Source organism: Python bivittatus, unplaced genomic scaffold (genome assembly GCF_059951505.1).
Source record: "Python bivittatus isolate LINGU-HERP-01145 unplaced genomic scaffold, Pbiv_v1 ctg000400_np1212, whole genome shotgun sequence".
NCBI classification, from domain to species: domain Eukaryota; kingdom Metazoa; phylum Chordata; class Lepidosauria; order Squamata; family Pythonidae; genus Python; species Python bivittatus.
In genome coordinates, this window is record NW_028277073.1 from 4,112,321 (window position 1) to 4,125,088 (window position 12,768).

General features: G+C 39.9%; 1 protein-coding gene across 1 annotated transcript in view; it reads left to right on the plus strand.

Annotated features, from left to right (window-relative positions):
• The window catches only part of LOC103061262 (hexokinase HKDC1), a 36,889-nt gene that overhangs the window by 17,357 nt on the left and 6,764 nt on the right, over nt 1–12,768 (plus strand). Inside the window, exons 10-14 of the mRNA XM_007427497.3 lie at nt 6,767–7,071; nt 8,248–8,396; nt 8,543–8,662; nt 9,866–9,961; nt 12,623–12,722. Coding sequence (XP_007427559.1) covers nt 6,767–7,071; nt 8,248–8,396; nt 8,543–8,662; nt 9,866–9,961; nt 12,623–12,722 — 770 coding nt within the window. The remainder of the gene's footprint in view (nt 1–6,766; nt 7,072–8,247; nt 8,397–8,542; nt 8,663–9,865; nt 9,962–12,622; nt 12,723–12,768) is intronic.

Here is a 12,768-nt window from a genome sequence, read left to right on the forward strand (position 1 = left end):
GGAGCCTCAGCCGTGCTTGTCCGTTTTCCAACTGGAGGGAGTTCTTGACCAGCGTTCAGTTAAAATGGCAGGGGCTGTCAAATTCTTCCCAGCAACTGATTTTATGTCTTGTTTATGGAATGTCTGGTCTCCTGATACTTGTGCACGTATTGCTTGGAATTCTTCTGCCTTCCCGCCCAGCGACATCGAGGATCACAAAGCAGGTCAGATTCATGAAAACAGCATTGTCACACAAGCCCCGCCTCTTTTCTATGTGTGCCATGACTTTGGATCTTGCAGCTTGAAGCCACCATGCTGCTTTTGTCGTTACGATCAAAGTGGCAAGAACTGGCAGACGCTGTTGTTCCCTCCAACAACATAGTTGCTGTCATGCTGTCAGAGCATTGCTATTGAGAAGGAGAAGGCCCTTCAAATGCTATTTGGCCTTCATGTTGTTCTAGTCTGTGGCTACCGAGGCTTCTACATACAGGCACAATGCTTTACTAACAACAGAGGCATTTACATGGATTTATTATATGTTGTGCAGTTTTCCATCTGCACCATTCCTGATTGCAGCTTTTCAGAATCTACACAGATGCCTGCAAATACATGAAGGGTATCTGGAAGGGTGTGTGTGTGCATGTGGTTATGCATGTGTATCTGTGGAAGCTAGCAAGTTATTTTCTTTTTTTAAATAATTTTATTCAAAATTTTAATTACAATATTAAAAGATAATACAACCAAAAAACAAAAGAAAAAATAGAGAGAATAAAAAATGCAAGAAAACAAAAAAGAAAAAAGAGAAAGAGAGAAAAAAAAAACTAAGAAAGCAACTTCCAACCCTCATTCCGACAAGTATAAACAATTTCACTATCTCTTCACCTCCTCTTAATTAGTAGATATAAAAATCTTCATCCCATTACTCAACTCTTAACTATGGGCAAATCCAATAAGTAATGTCTTCTCCAGTTCAGGTGTCAGCAAAAAGTCCAAACAGAGCCCTAAAATAATAACATTAATTAACAATTGTAAAACTCATCATTCCATATCTCAACTCTTAACTGTAAGCAAACCCACATTTAAAAGGAATAAAGTGGTCCCAGTATCCTAGTATGAACAAAAGACTGAAATTTAACGTGACAAAGAGGAACAATTTCTCCTTTAAAGAGAACAAGCTTACAAAGATCCCTTACTTTAAGTGAAAGGGCAGTTAGATACAAAGCCAATTTAGATGCTGTCAGATTAGGAAACAGAAAATGATTGTAGGGAAAAAGGCTTAAACACCATGTTAAGGGTAAGCAAATCCAACATACAACATGTTTCCGGTCCAGATGTCGGCAAGTCCAAAAAGAACCACTCAAAATAACATGTCCCATTTTAACCCTGATCAAATAAACCAATGTTGTGTTCCTTCCTTTTGCATAAGACAATCTTGCTCTTTAATCCATTCAGATGATTATTGATCCTTGTCTTGAATTCTTCAAAACTTTAAAAAGCCTCCTTTGTAAATCCAGCAAGAAGAAATTATTGCAATTATTCCTGGGATTAGAATTTTTATTTCTTTCTTAACTTTTAAAGCCTCATGCAATTTTTTTTTTTTTTTTGCATGTCTAATGACAAATTCTTGTTTAGGTTCTCAGAAAAATTTTGTTGCAAATCTTTTTCTGTAACAGCTTATTCTGGGAACAGACTGGTCATAAGAACACACAACACAGCTGACATTATTGATTCAACGTCCTGATGCAATTCCTCAAAAATGTCTCTGAATGCCATTATAAGTTGCTTATCTTGCTATGTCTTCAGTATCGAAAATAATTTTTCTTTCCCACAAAAATGCATTTATTCTTTAAAATTAATTTCAAAGTCTTAATATTCAAAATAAAATATTCCAATGTTTTCTGAGCCCTTAATCAGTTTAAAACTTTCTATAGCCATAACCTTGTCTTGCTTTTTGCTGTTAATTTTGAATTCTTAAAGCTGTTAAAGAAATAGTTTCATTTTCTTATATTAAGGATTGAAGGCACTCACCCAGTGTTTCCAGCCTTGTCATTTTGAAGGTGTCTAACTTCCTTAAAGCAGTTAATAGGCAATTTCTGAAAGTGATTAGCAGAGGAAGTGTGAATTTAGTGTCCTTTGGAAGGCTCTGACTGCAGTGGGAGCAAGTATGGAGCAAGTATGGCAAATTCCCTTGGCTCCCAGTTCTCCCACCCTCCAGAGACTGCTGCCTTGCAGTCTCCTTGTGAGAAGCAACTGGGCAAGAATGGCATACTGAAGATGTCTCTGCGTACGCCATAGCCAATGATTGCAGCTAAGAACAGGGAGCCAACAAGTAGATCTCGACCCTCTTGCTCTAGGTTGTCTCTAGAGTTAGGACTTAGCTTGCAAAGAATAGCATGAGTATGAAACATATTGGCTAAAAAATGCCCAAATGACTGGTACTGTCCTTATTGTCCTTACATGCATGGAATGCTGCATGGCAATGTATCTGGTGAAAGCTCATAACTTACAGTAGACCTTCTTTATATTATTAAAAAGCATTATGTGAAAGGCTTGATTAACCAAAGCCATGTTGGGCAGCGGAGGCTAATCTCCATGGCCCACTCATGGTGACAGTGATATGGAAGATTACAGTTTGGAATGTAAGAGGAGTCAAGAACATGAATTAATGAATATGTGAAAGAAGGAAAAATACGTATGAGTCAGAAAGGAGAAGGATGATATACATCTGAATGAAAGTGGTCAGATCTTATGGGGATGAGTTGATGTATATATGCAGGAAAGCGAAGGTGTAGGTTTAATGAAAGAACTGAAAGTTATGTTAGAAAAATCTCCAAATTGATAATACATACAATGGTTGCTCACTAGATTAAAGCCAGATGTTCCAGAAACTGAAATTAATGGACCCTAGAAAATACTGCTGTTTGCAGCAGTTGATGACATTCCAGCAGAATTGTTTGAATTCTTACAAGATGATGCAGTTAAATTACTACTTGTGGTCTGTAAGCAGATATAAAAAACACAGCAGTGGCCAAGGGACTGGAAAAGATTTGTTTCTATATCAGTACCAAAAAAGGACAATGTCGAAGAACGCTCGAAGTACCTCACAATTGCCCTTATCTCACATGGAAAGAAGATAATATTAAAGGTTTTGCAATCCAGATTTCAACAGTACATGGAATGAGAATTGCCAAATATAGTAGCTGGATTCAGAAGAGGCAGGAGTACCTGAGATAGTATTATTAAAATCCAGTGGAAAAGGCAAGAGAATGCCAAGAAGACATCAATGTTTGCTTCATGGATTATACAAAGTCCTTTGACTGGGTAGACTTTATTAAATTGTGGATGGCCATTAAAAAAATGGGCTATAACATGTGAAAGGAGTGCACCAAGGCTATAACTGTCTCCTAACTTATTTAACTTAAAGATAGAGTATACCATGAAAAATGCAGGACTAGAAGAAATAGAAATTGGAATTAAAATTCCTGAGAAACATATTAATAACATCAGATATGCTGAACATACTACTTCCATAGCTGGGAGTGAGGATGTCTTGAGTTTCTTGATGAAGGTGAAAAAGGAGATTTATGTTTATGAGGGAAGGATGAGAGAAATAGTGAAGAAGACAAGGGTGATGAGAGGTTTTGAACGTGGGACAGACTTTTTTTTGGTAGTATAAATAATGGATCATGGGAAGAAATGGATGTGGAAGAAAAAGAGAGAAGTGAAAGAAAGAAGAATGAAAGTAGAACAGTTGCAGAAAGAGAAAACATGAAAACATGTATTATAGGATATATTACTCTCTTAATGAAATGAATGGAAAATGGGCATAGCAGGGCTTGGAAGCTGCTTGGAACACAGTGGGAAAAAAATATTGCACATAACTGAATGCTACCAGTGTGTAGAGTTATGCTAGTGGAAATTATGAAAAGGATGCTTGGTGCTGTGAAGTGAAAGGTGCTGTGGATGAGAAAAAAATGCATATAAGAAAATGATTGCTGTAAAAAATAGGACGAGAGAAAAATACTGTACAACGTGTATTGAGAGACCAAGAAGAAAGCAATAAAAAAAAGCAAGGAACAGTTAAGATTAAACAGGTCAGGGAAAATGCAGAATAGTTTTGATGGAAAATTGTTTTGGAAGGGGGTGAAAAGGGCTCAAATCTAAAGGAGATTCCAGCAGACGCATGGCATTCAAATTTATGAAGTGATTTGGATGAAGCTGAAGTGAGAGATTTGTATGGGAATGATAGCAATTTGTTGAAGATTAGAACGGAAATGAATGCTATAAATCTTAGTGCCCAAGGGGGAAAAATGATGAAGAGGGAGTCATAAAAGCTGGGAAAATATTGTAAAATGGCAAAGCAGAAGCTGCAGGTGGTATAACTGGGGATAGGTTAAAATATGGGTGTTAAATTATAGAATGGCTTGCAAGGAGAGACATGGTGAATGGTAGTGGTATTATCTAGATAAGCATTTTTCAAACTTATCTACTTTAAGACGTGTGGACTTCAGCTCCCAGAATTCCCCAGCCAGCCATGCTGGCTGGGGAATTCTGGGAGCTGAAGTCCACACGTCTTAAAGTGGACAAGTTTGAAAAACGCTGAACTAGATATAGTAATACTTACTTTTCTTATCACATAACTAATTTTCCTTGGCTTGCTCTTCCTTACTCACTTTATGCATTTTGCTTAACAATGCTTACCCCCAAAAGAATGTACTGTATATACAATCTTTTGCATTAATAGATATTGGCTAGATTGGAGACATCAAGAGAGAGCCTTGAATGTTGATGCCTGCACTCTCGGTCTAGAAAAATACAGACATGCCTATGGCTACAGCCTTTGCTATCCGTTGAGATCTTTAAAAAAGTGAAGAAACTCAACTCAGATTTGATTTAAGATGCATTATGAAGGCTTTGGAATTGAAAAGCCTAGTGGTCTAGAAATGTTCCCCGTCTCTGGTTACCAGGTAACAGGTTGAAACAAGAGCAAGTTGCATTTATTTTGCTTGGCTGATTAATACTTGTCTACTGAGGCAGAAAGTAGAGTTAAATGAAGCATAATTCTGATGCAGCGAAAGAAGCCCTTACTTTCAGCCAGATCCAGATGTAAGTGTCTGCAGAGGGACCGGTGGGAGCTCTTTTTCATATGGTGTGGATACCATGGTTCTTGAAGAATGGGGTACGGTATGGTATGGGCCTTGGGAGGTTGGGGTGGCAGGGAGATTGTGCCTCCATCTGACTTTTGGATCCTGTCTGTAAAAGGGTTAGGAAGCTAAAAGAATTGCTGTGGGAGGGAGGGAGAAATCCAGTTCCGAAAGCTTTGTTGCATATGCCTAATCTTTGTTCTTGTGTAAAACCAGTCACTGAGATTCCATTTTTAACATTTGGCAGAAGATGAAGATCAAAAGCCTTCCTCTCTCTCTCTCTCTCTCTCTCTCTCTGGGATTTGATGGACTACAAATGTGATAGGTTCTACAAGATAAAACAGTGCACAACAAAAGTACACAAATAAAAGGTCCACAGGCCTCAAATAACATAGAATAAAATTAAATAAATATAGAATAAAATTAAAGTAACTAAACCAATGATAAATGAAATCAGATGGAATCAAGCTCCAAATGCCCTCTGGAAGAACTCCAATTTGAGCTGCTTCTGAAAGGATTCAAGGTGGAAGCCAGCTGGATGTTTGTTGGAAAGCTGTTCCAAAGGAGTGTCTTAGCCGCCCGAAAGGAGCACCGCTGAGCCTTGGCCCCTCTCACTTCCTTGTAGTGGAGCACCACCAGCAGCTTCTCCTGGGTAGATCAAGCTGGTTGGGCCTTCTCCAATAGGAGAATGCGGTCCAGTAGATAACTAGGTGCCAGGCCACGTAGGGCTTTATAGGCTAACATCAGCACTTCAAATTGTACCCCAAACTATTGGCAGTCAGTGCAGGGCCCACAGCACTGATGCGATGTGCTTTTGCTAACAAACACAGGTCAGCATATGGGCTGCCGCACTCTGAAACAACTGCAGCCTTCAAGTGATCTTCAAAGGCAGCCCCATGTAGAACCCGTTGCAGAAGTTGAAGCAGGTGGTGGGTGAGTCATTGGAGCAAAGTCCTCCCACACCAGGTAGGGCTGCAGCTGGTGCATCAGCTGAAACTGGGAGAAAGGCCCCCCTGTCTGTGGCCTCCATGTGCCATTTCAGCAGGAGCAGTGAGTCCAGGAGGACCCCCAAGTTGTGAACTTGCTTCTTCAGGGGTAGTGCTGCTGCAGAACAATTGTTTACTAGTTTCTACTTGCTTCATTGTGTGTGTGTGTGTGTTTACATCCTAAGATTTGGGGAATGGTTCATTTTTGCTGAATTCTTTCGATTCATATCAATGGTACATTTTTGTTACTTAAAGGCAGGTGTTCAAAAATTGGTTAAATAAGAATGTCTTCTGGAGCCTTAGAAAACACATGGGGACCTATGGGATGGCAGCCCCTTCTTTTGTCTCTTGTGGGGGGAGGCAATGATCCTATCAGACAAACAGGATTGACCTGAAAATGACAGCGTGATAGACGGAGGAAGTGCCCTCCATTTCTTCTTTCCCAATTCTGCTGCTGACTGCAGAGCGTCTGCAGGGAGGGCAGGGTCTTGTGTCCCACCTGAAAGGGGAGGAGCTTGCAAGATGTTGCTGCTTTCATCATGTTGACAAAAACAGCCAAAACCTGTGAAAGGTGGTGGCTGCTGATGTTGCACAATAGTTGCGTTAAAATGTGTAAATTTGGCACAAGTGTAGGCATCTCCTTGGTCTTCCTTTTAGGTATGCTAAGCGTCTCCATAAAGTAGTCAGACGGCTGGTGCCCAACTGCGATGTTCGATTTCTGCTTTCGGAGAGCGGAAGCGGGAAGGGGGCTGCCATGGTGACAGCCGTGGCACACAGACTGCTGTCTCAGCGGAAGCAAATTGACGAGGTCTTGGCCCCTTTCAAATTAACCAAAGAGAATCTCATCGAGGTAAGAAACAAAATGAGGACAGAACTGGAGTATGGCCTGAAGAAAGAAACCCATCCTACGGCCACTGTGAAAATGCTGCCAACGTTTGTTCATGGCACCCCAGATGGCACAGGTATTTCCTCATTTCTTTCACAGTTTTATAGGCTGCCCACTTTGGTGAGCTCAAGATGATTTACAAAAATCTGGAAAAAAAACCCCATAAAACCAGGAGCAATCAATAACTGAATAACTATCTACTGGGCAGCCTACTGCTGTATATGCCAAGTATGTCCATAGGGTGGGATGGGTGTCAAAAAAGTCAAGAGGGGGTGGAAGTTATGAAAAATCCCATACATGGGGGCATGACATAATATCTGTATCTCTCTGCTCTGAGAGTTTTAGGGAAGGTGGACTGTATATACCATTCTGAAAATGTTCTGAAATGTATGTCTAAATGTATGTTGACTTTTCTGGTGATGCAAGTTTTATTGCTTTTGAAAAACAATGTGTTTTTGATTTTAGTGCATTTTTCCCCCTGGATACTCAATTCTCTAAGTGATAAATGGAGAATGACCCACTGTTTTGTCATACACTCATCTCTTGGCAACCATGGTGTACAAAATAACAGTGGACCTCCAGAACCAGGATGGGAAATCTGAAACCTAGAGCCATATGAAGCAACTAGATTTCTTCTTTACAGCTTTTGGAGGTCCTCTGAATACAGTGGATAAAACATGAGGCAGTATTCCCTCTATTTTGAGGCCAGAAAACTGCAACAACTATAGTATGAGCCCTAGGATATGCTTAACAAAACCAAATCCTCAGAATTTCTTTCAACTATGGAAGATAGAAAAAAAAACTGCCTTCATCCATATCCGTGAGAGAACTCCTTCTCCTTCATCACTGTCCCATTCTGCTGCAGCTATTGCCCTCCAAAATGTCTTCAATGGGACCTCACCCAGCCATAAAAAGATGATGTTCCTTGGTCTAGAAGTGCTATAACCCTATTAATCATGAATAGAAAGTTCAGGTGTTTCTAATGCAGCCTAAACTTTAGCTTCCTGGAAAGATCTGGGAGCATGTGAGAGAATCGTCAAGAATTGGTCAACCGCATACTTGGAGCTATATCTGAATATGAATTACTTACATCTGAATGTAATTACTTGAGACCAAACTTGCCTAGAATTCAGTATGTCTCATATGGACGAAAGACCATTTTTGAGACGTTTTACAGTCTGCAAGTTGGACAGGAATATTCTAAGCAATTGAAAAGGACTTCAGTAAATATTAATCGATTTTTCTATTGCAGAAAAGGGAAAGTTCTTAGCTCTTGATCTTGGAGGAACAAATTTCAGAGTTTTGCTTGTCAAAATCAGAAGTGGAAGAAACAAATCGGTTCGGATATACAATAAAATATTTGCTATTCCTTTGGAAATTATGCAAGGAACGGGAGAGGAGGTAAAATTAATTCTTAATTATTTATTCCTGGGACTTATATGCTACTCAAGTCTGACAGGACTCAGTAATTCTTCTTGCTGATCCACATGTATTTAAAATGCTGGTATTGAATGCTGCCTTTCATTTTTTATTTTTTTTTCTTCCAGCTATTTGATCACATCGTCCAATGCATTGCAGACTTTTTGGAATACATGGGAATAAAAGGTGCACGACTACCCCTTGGCTTTACATTTTCTTTCCCCTGCAGGCAAACAAGTATTGATAAGGTAAGAAGGCTGAGATTTTCAACATTGATTTGCTTCTCCTCTTAATTTGGTTTGATCATTGCTTATTGTTGCATAAGAACATGCTCTTTTTTTTTAGATTTTTTTTATCCCACCTTTATTATTTTTTATAAATAACTCAAGGTGGTGAACATACCTACTACTCCCTCCTCCTATTTTCCCCACAACAACAACCCTGGGAGGTGAGTTGGGCTGAGAGAGAAGGACTGGCCCCAAGTCACCCAGCCGGCTTTTGTGCCTAAGGTGTTTTTAATAGATTTTATGCCTCCATTCCTGTTAGATCATCTCTAGCAGAATCTTAGAAGGTTCTTGAGCACCGGCATTATGAGAGACTGTATAAAATCAGTGCTGCAGGGTATAAAAGTAATGGGCATTCTTGTTTGATTTTGTATCAAGACATGCGTATATAGGAACTGCTGACGCAAGCAACATTGGGCTCTTCCTGACCAACCCCAGCACAGCACAGACATGTCGTGGGAATCAACGTGGTCTCCCATATTCTTAGAACCCTGCCTTTGCCCCATCCCAAGCTTATACCCTGGGCTGGGCTTAAAGTCATCCTCAGCTTTCCCACTTTTCATGTTCTCCCTCTTCTTCTGACACAATTCCTGCCACAGACACATGCTTTAGCATGCTTCATTGGTAATGGAGCTGCTGACATGGTGAGGGACTAAGATCTGTGCAGCTTGCAATGGCTCCTGGTCACTAGGCTTTGCCCTTCACGGCTATTTTGGCTTTGGCTGCAGGAAGGGCCATTGACCTGGTTTGTGGAGAGGCATCTACAGATATAATGCCTGATCAGAGTTTTCCAAAACACTTGTCAGGTCTTAGGTGGGCTCCTGATAAACATGAGTTTAACGCTCTTTTGAAAGAACCTGGATCTGTTTTTGAACCAAGTTTAGTGCTCTTGGGCTAGACCAGTCTCTAAAAATTGGTCAAACACTTTCTTCAGAGGGTGCCACACTTGGTGCATAATCCTCCTGTTCTCTCTTCCAAGAAGTAGCATTCTCTGTCAGGAGGTAAATTTGGATATTATTTAAACATTCTCCTAAAATGTCATTTGTTGAAATGAGCCCTGCCTGAAAATGTAAAGCCAGCTTTGCATTTGGGTGATCCAACTCTTTTCTCCCCCATGGGTAACCACCTTTTAATTGTCACTTTTGTTTTACTATTTTTACTTCCTAGGGAGCTCTTGTTAGGTGGACAAAAGGTTTCAAGGCAACCAACTGCGAAGGGGAGGATGTTGTTGACTTGCTGAGGGAAGCTATAAAACGGAGAAATGTAAGTAGGCTGCCTCTTTTGCATGAGCTAAACCCTACCACCAGGCTGAGCATAAGACACTCTCTACTGCAATTTTTCTGTCAAGTGAGTTGATTTCATTCTGGGTTATTAAGATAAATGTATAAGTCATAAGGTCCTGTGCACTTCAGAAATGATTCAGAGGAAGCTCTTCAGAATTTGCAGGGACCCAGAATTTCTCTGCTGTTCATTCAAATAGCCTATCTTTTATTAAGTCTTTGCAGGATGGGAAACATGAGGCAGTTGCTTTAAGCCAGTGTTTCTTAACCTTGGAAACTTGAAGATGTGTGGACTTCAACTCCCAGAATTCCCCAGCCAGCCATGCTGGCTGGGGAATTCTGGGAGTCAAAGCCCACACATCTTCAAGTTGCCAAGGTTGAGAAACACTGGCTTAAGCAGTGGACTCATTAAAATGACAGTGGGGCTCATTTTTCAGGCATGTGTAAAAGTCTGAAAAAAGATGGGAGGCTTTAATAAATAGATGCAGGATGACCATGGGGAGGAGGTGAAAAAAATTCAACAAGGCCACCACAACCATACAATCAAAGCCCCACTCCCTTTTTAATGTGTGTCTGGATGCATGTAAAAAAGGGACAGGGCTTTGATTGCGTGGCTGTGGTTGCCACCTTGACTTTGTTGACCTCCTTCCTGCGGACACTCCTGAATAGATGCTTCACTCGTACAAACACTGACGTGTGCCCAGCAACCGCACATTACACGGTTCCCTCGTTTCTGGTTTTGAAAACAACTGCCTGAATCTGGTTACATGTATTCTGAAGAAAAAGCAGTTGTGAGATTCTGGGCCAGGATAAGCTTTTAAACCCTGGGCAGATTTATGGAAGAAAATGCCAGCTTCATTTTAAAAAATAAAATAAAATAAAATAAAATAAAATAAAATAAAATAAAATAAAATAAAATAAAAATCAGCTAAGATTAACCTGGTGCTGCCATCTGCTGGGCATCCTTATAATACAGGTGGTATTTCTGCTCATCGGTCCATCCTTGGATGAGCTTCCTGGCTTTCTTTATAAGTTTTTTTTTCAAAATGCACGTTTTCAAAGAAACTACACTTGGTGTTTACCCTCCACCGGTCGACTACATATTCTTGTTCCATTTATCCTCTGAATAGGCTGTAAACTCCTCAGCCAGGCGATGTGAAAATTTTGTTCTGCAAAGTGTTACGTGTATAGATGGAACCAAGCAAATAAATACATAGGACAGTAACAGTAAAATCACTAAAAACATGAAAAAGAAAGAAAGAAACTGAGTTTCATGGTTTTATTATACCATAGCCTGCTTCACACCTTCCGATGTTGTAAATGAGGAACACATTTATCCCCATTTCTCTATGTTTAACTGCTTTTTTACTGAATAAACAAAACATCAGGGCAAAATTAAAAAACAACAGTATAGAATTGCCCAAAGGAAGATAGACAAAGAGCTAAAACAACAGCGAGCAAACAAAAAAAGATGAAACTTGGGAATATCCCAGTGTAAACATTTTAAATATTTATATTCGTTATTTCTTTGAAGGGATCTGTTAGTAAATGCAGATGTGTTGACTATAAAAAACAGTCTGTGCAGTTATGGCTGCCATCCTGACTTCAACACTCCTGGCTACAGCCAGTAAGTTGTGACTATATATGAATAAATGTACATTTAATTGCAGGATTATTCAAGCTGTTGGGTTTCAACCAAAGTATTTTTTGACCAAATAACTAATTGAGAATTGCCAGTAAAGATGGTAATATATACCAGTTTGCTTAGAACCCAGCCAACATAATCTAAAAATGCTGATTTCCCTCACCCTAGGCAAATTGCTTTATGTCAGTTTGTTGTTATGCAATTGTTCATTTTAATCCAAGAATTCTTTATGCAAACAAAACAAAACAACAAACAACAAACAAACAAACAAAACCTGTTATGTGATTTGGGCCAGCATTTGTCCGAAAGATCTGGAAACATACCAAGCCTCCTTCCTGCCAAAATCCCTGATCAGCTCTCAGGTGACAGGCTGCCCACTTTGCTTTATATAAAGCAGTGTTGATATAGAGCTGTGTTTTTCAAACTTGGCAACTTGAAGATGTGTGGACTTCAAATCCCAGAATTCCCCAGCCATGGCTGGGGAATTCTGGGATTTGAAGTCCACACATCTTCAAGTTGCCAAGTTTGAAAAACACTGATGGAGAAGGTCTGAAGAGTGGCTGAACTCAGTTATGGAGCCCCATGGTAAGAGGAACCATGGAACGCTGTCATTCTGCTCAGCCAAGGTCAATTGTGCATCTTTTGCACACTTGCTCCATCAAAACTGGGTAGCCAAGAGTGGAGAGGTTGAGGCTGGAATGAGTATCTCCAACTTGCTCCACAATTAGAGACACTCTGTGCTGAACTGAACTTGTTTTACCTTTGTAACTCCCTGGTGAGATTTTTCAAGGGCTGCTTCAATGTTATGCACACTTTTGTTTACCATTTCCTAAAGTGAAATGCAAGTAGAGCAGACGAATGCAAATGTCCCACCCGTGATTTAAATTATTATTCAAATCAAATCATTCTAGGTGTTGTGAAGCATTTTTGCGAATACATGTAGCCCTAATGCAGAACACATTACAACATTGGCCTCCCCTCACTCAATTTCTGTTGCAGGAATTTGATTTGGATATCGTAGCTGTGGTAAATGACACTGTTGGGACAATGATGACGTGTGGCTATGAAGATCCACATTGTGAAATTGGCCTCATTGCAGGTAAAATGAGAGAAATATATAGCAGACAACAACACAACATTTTGAC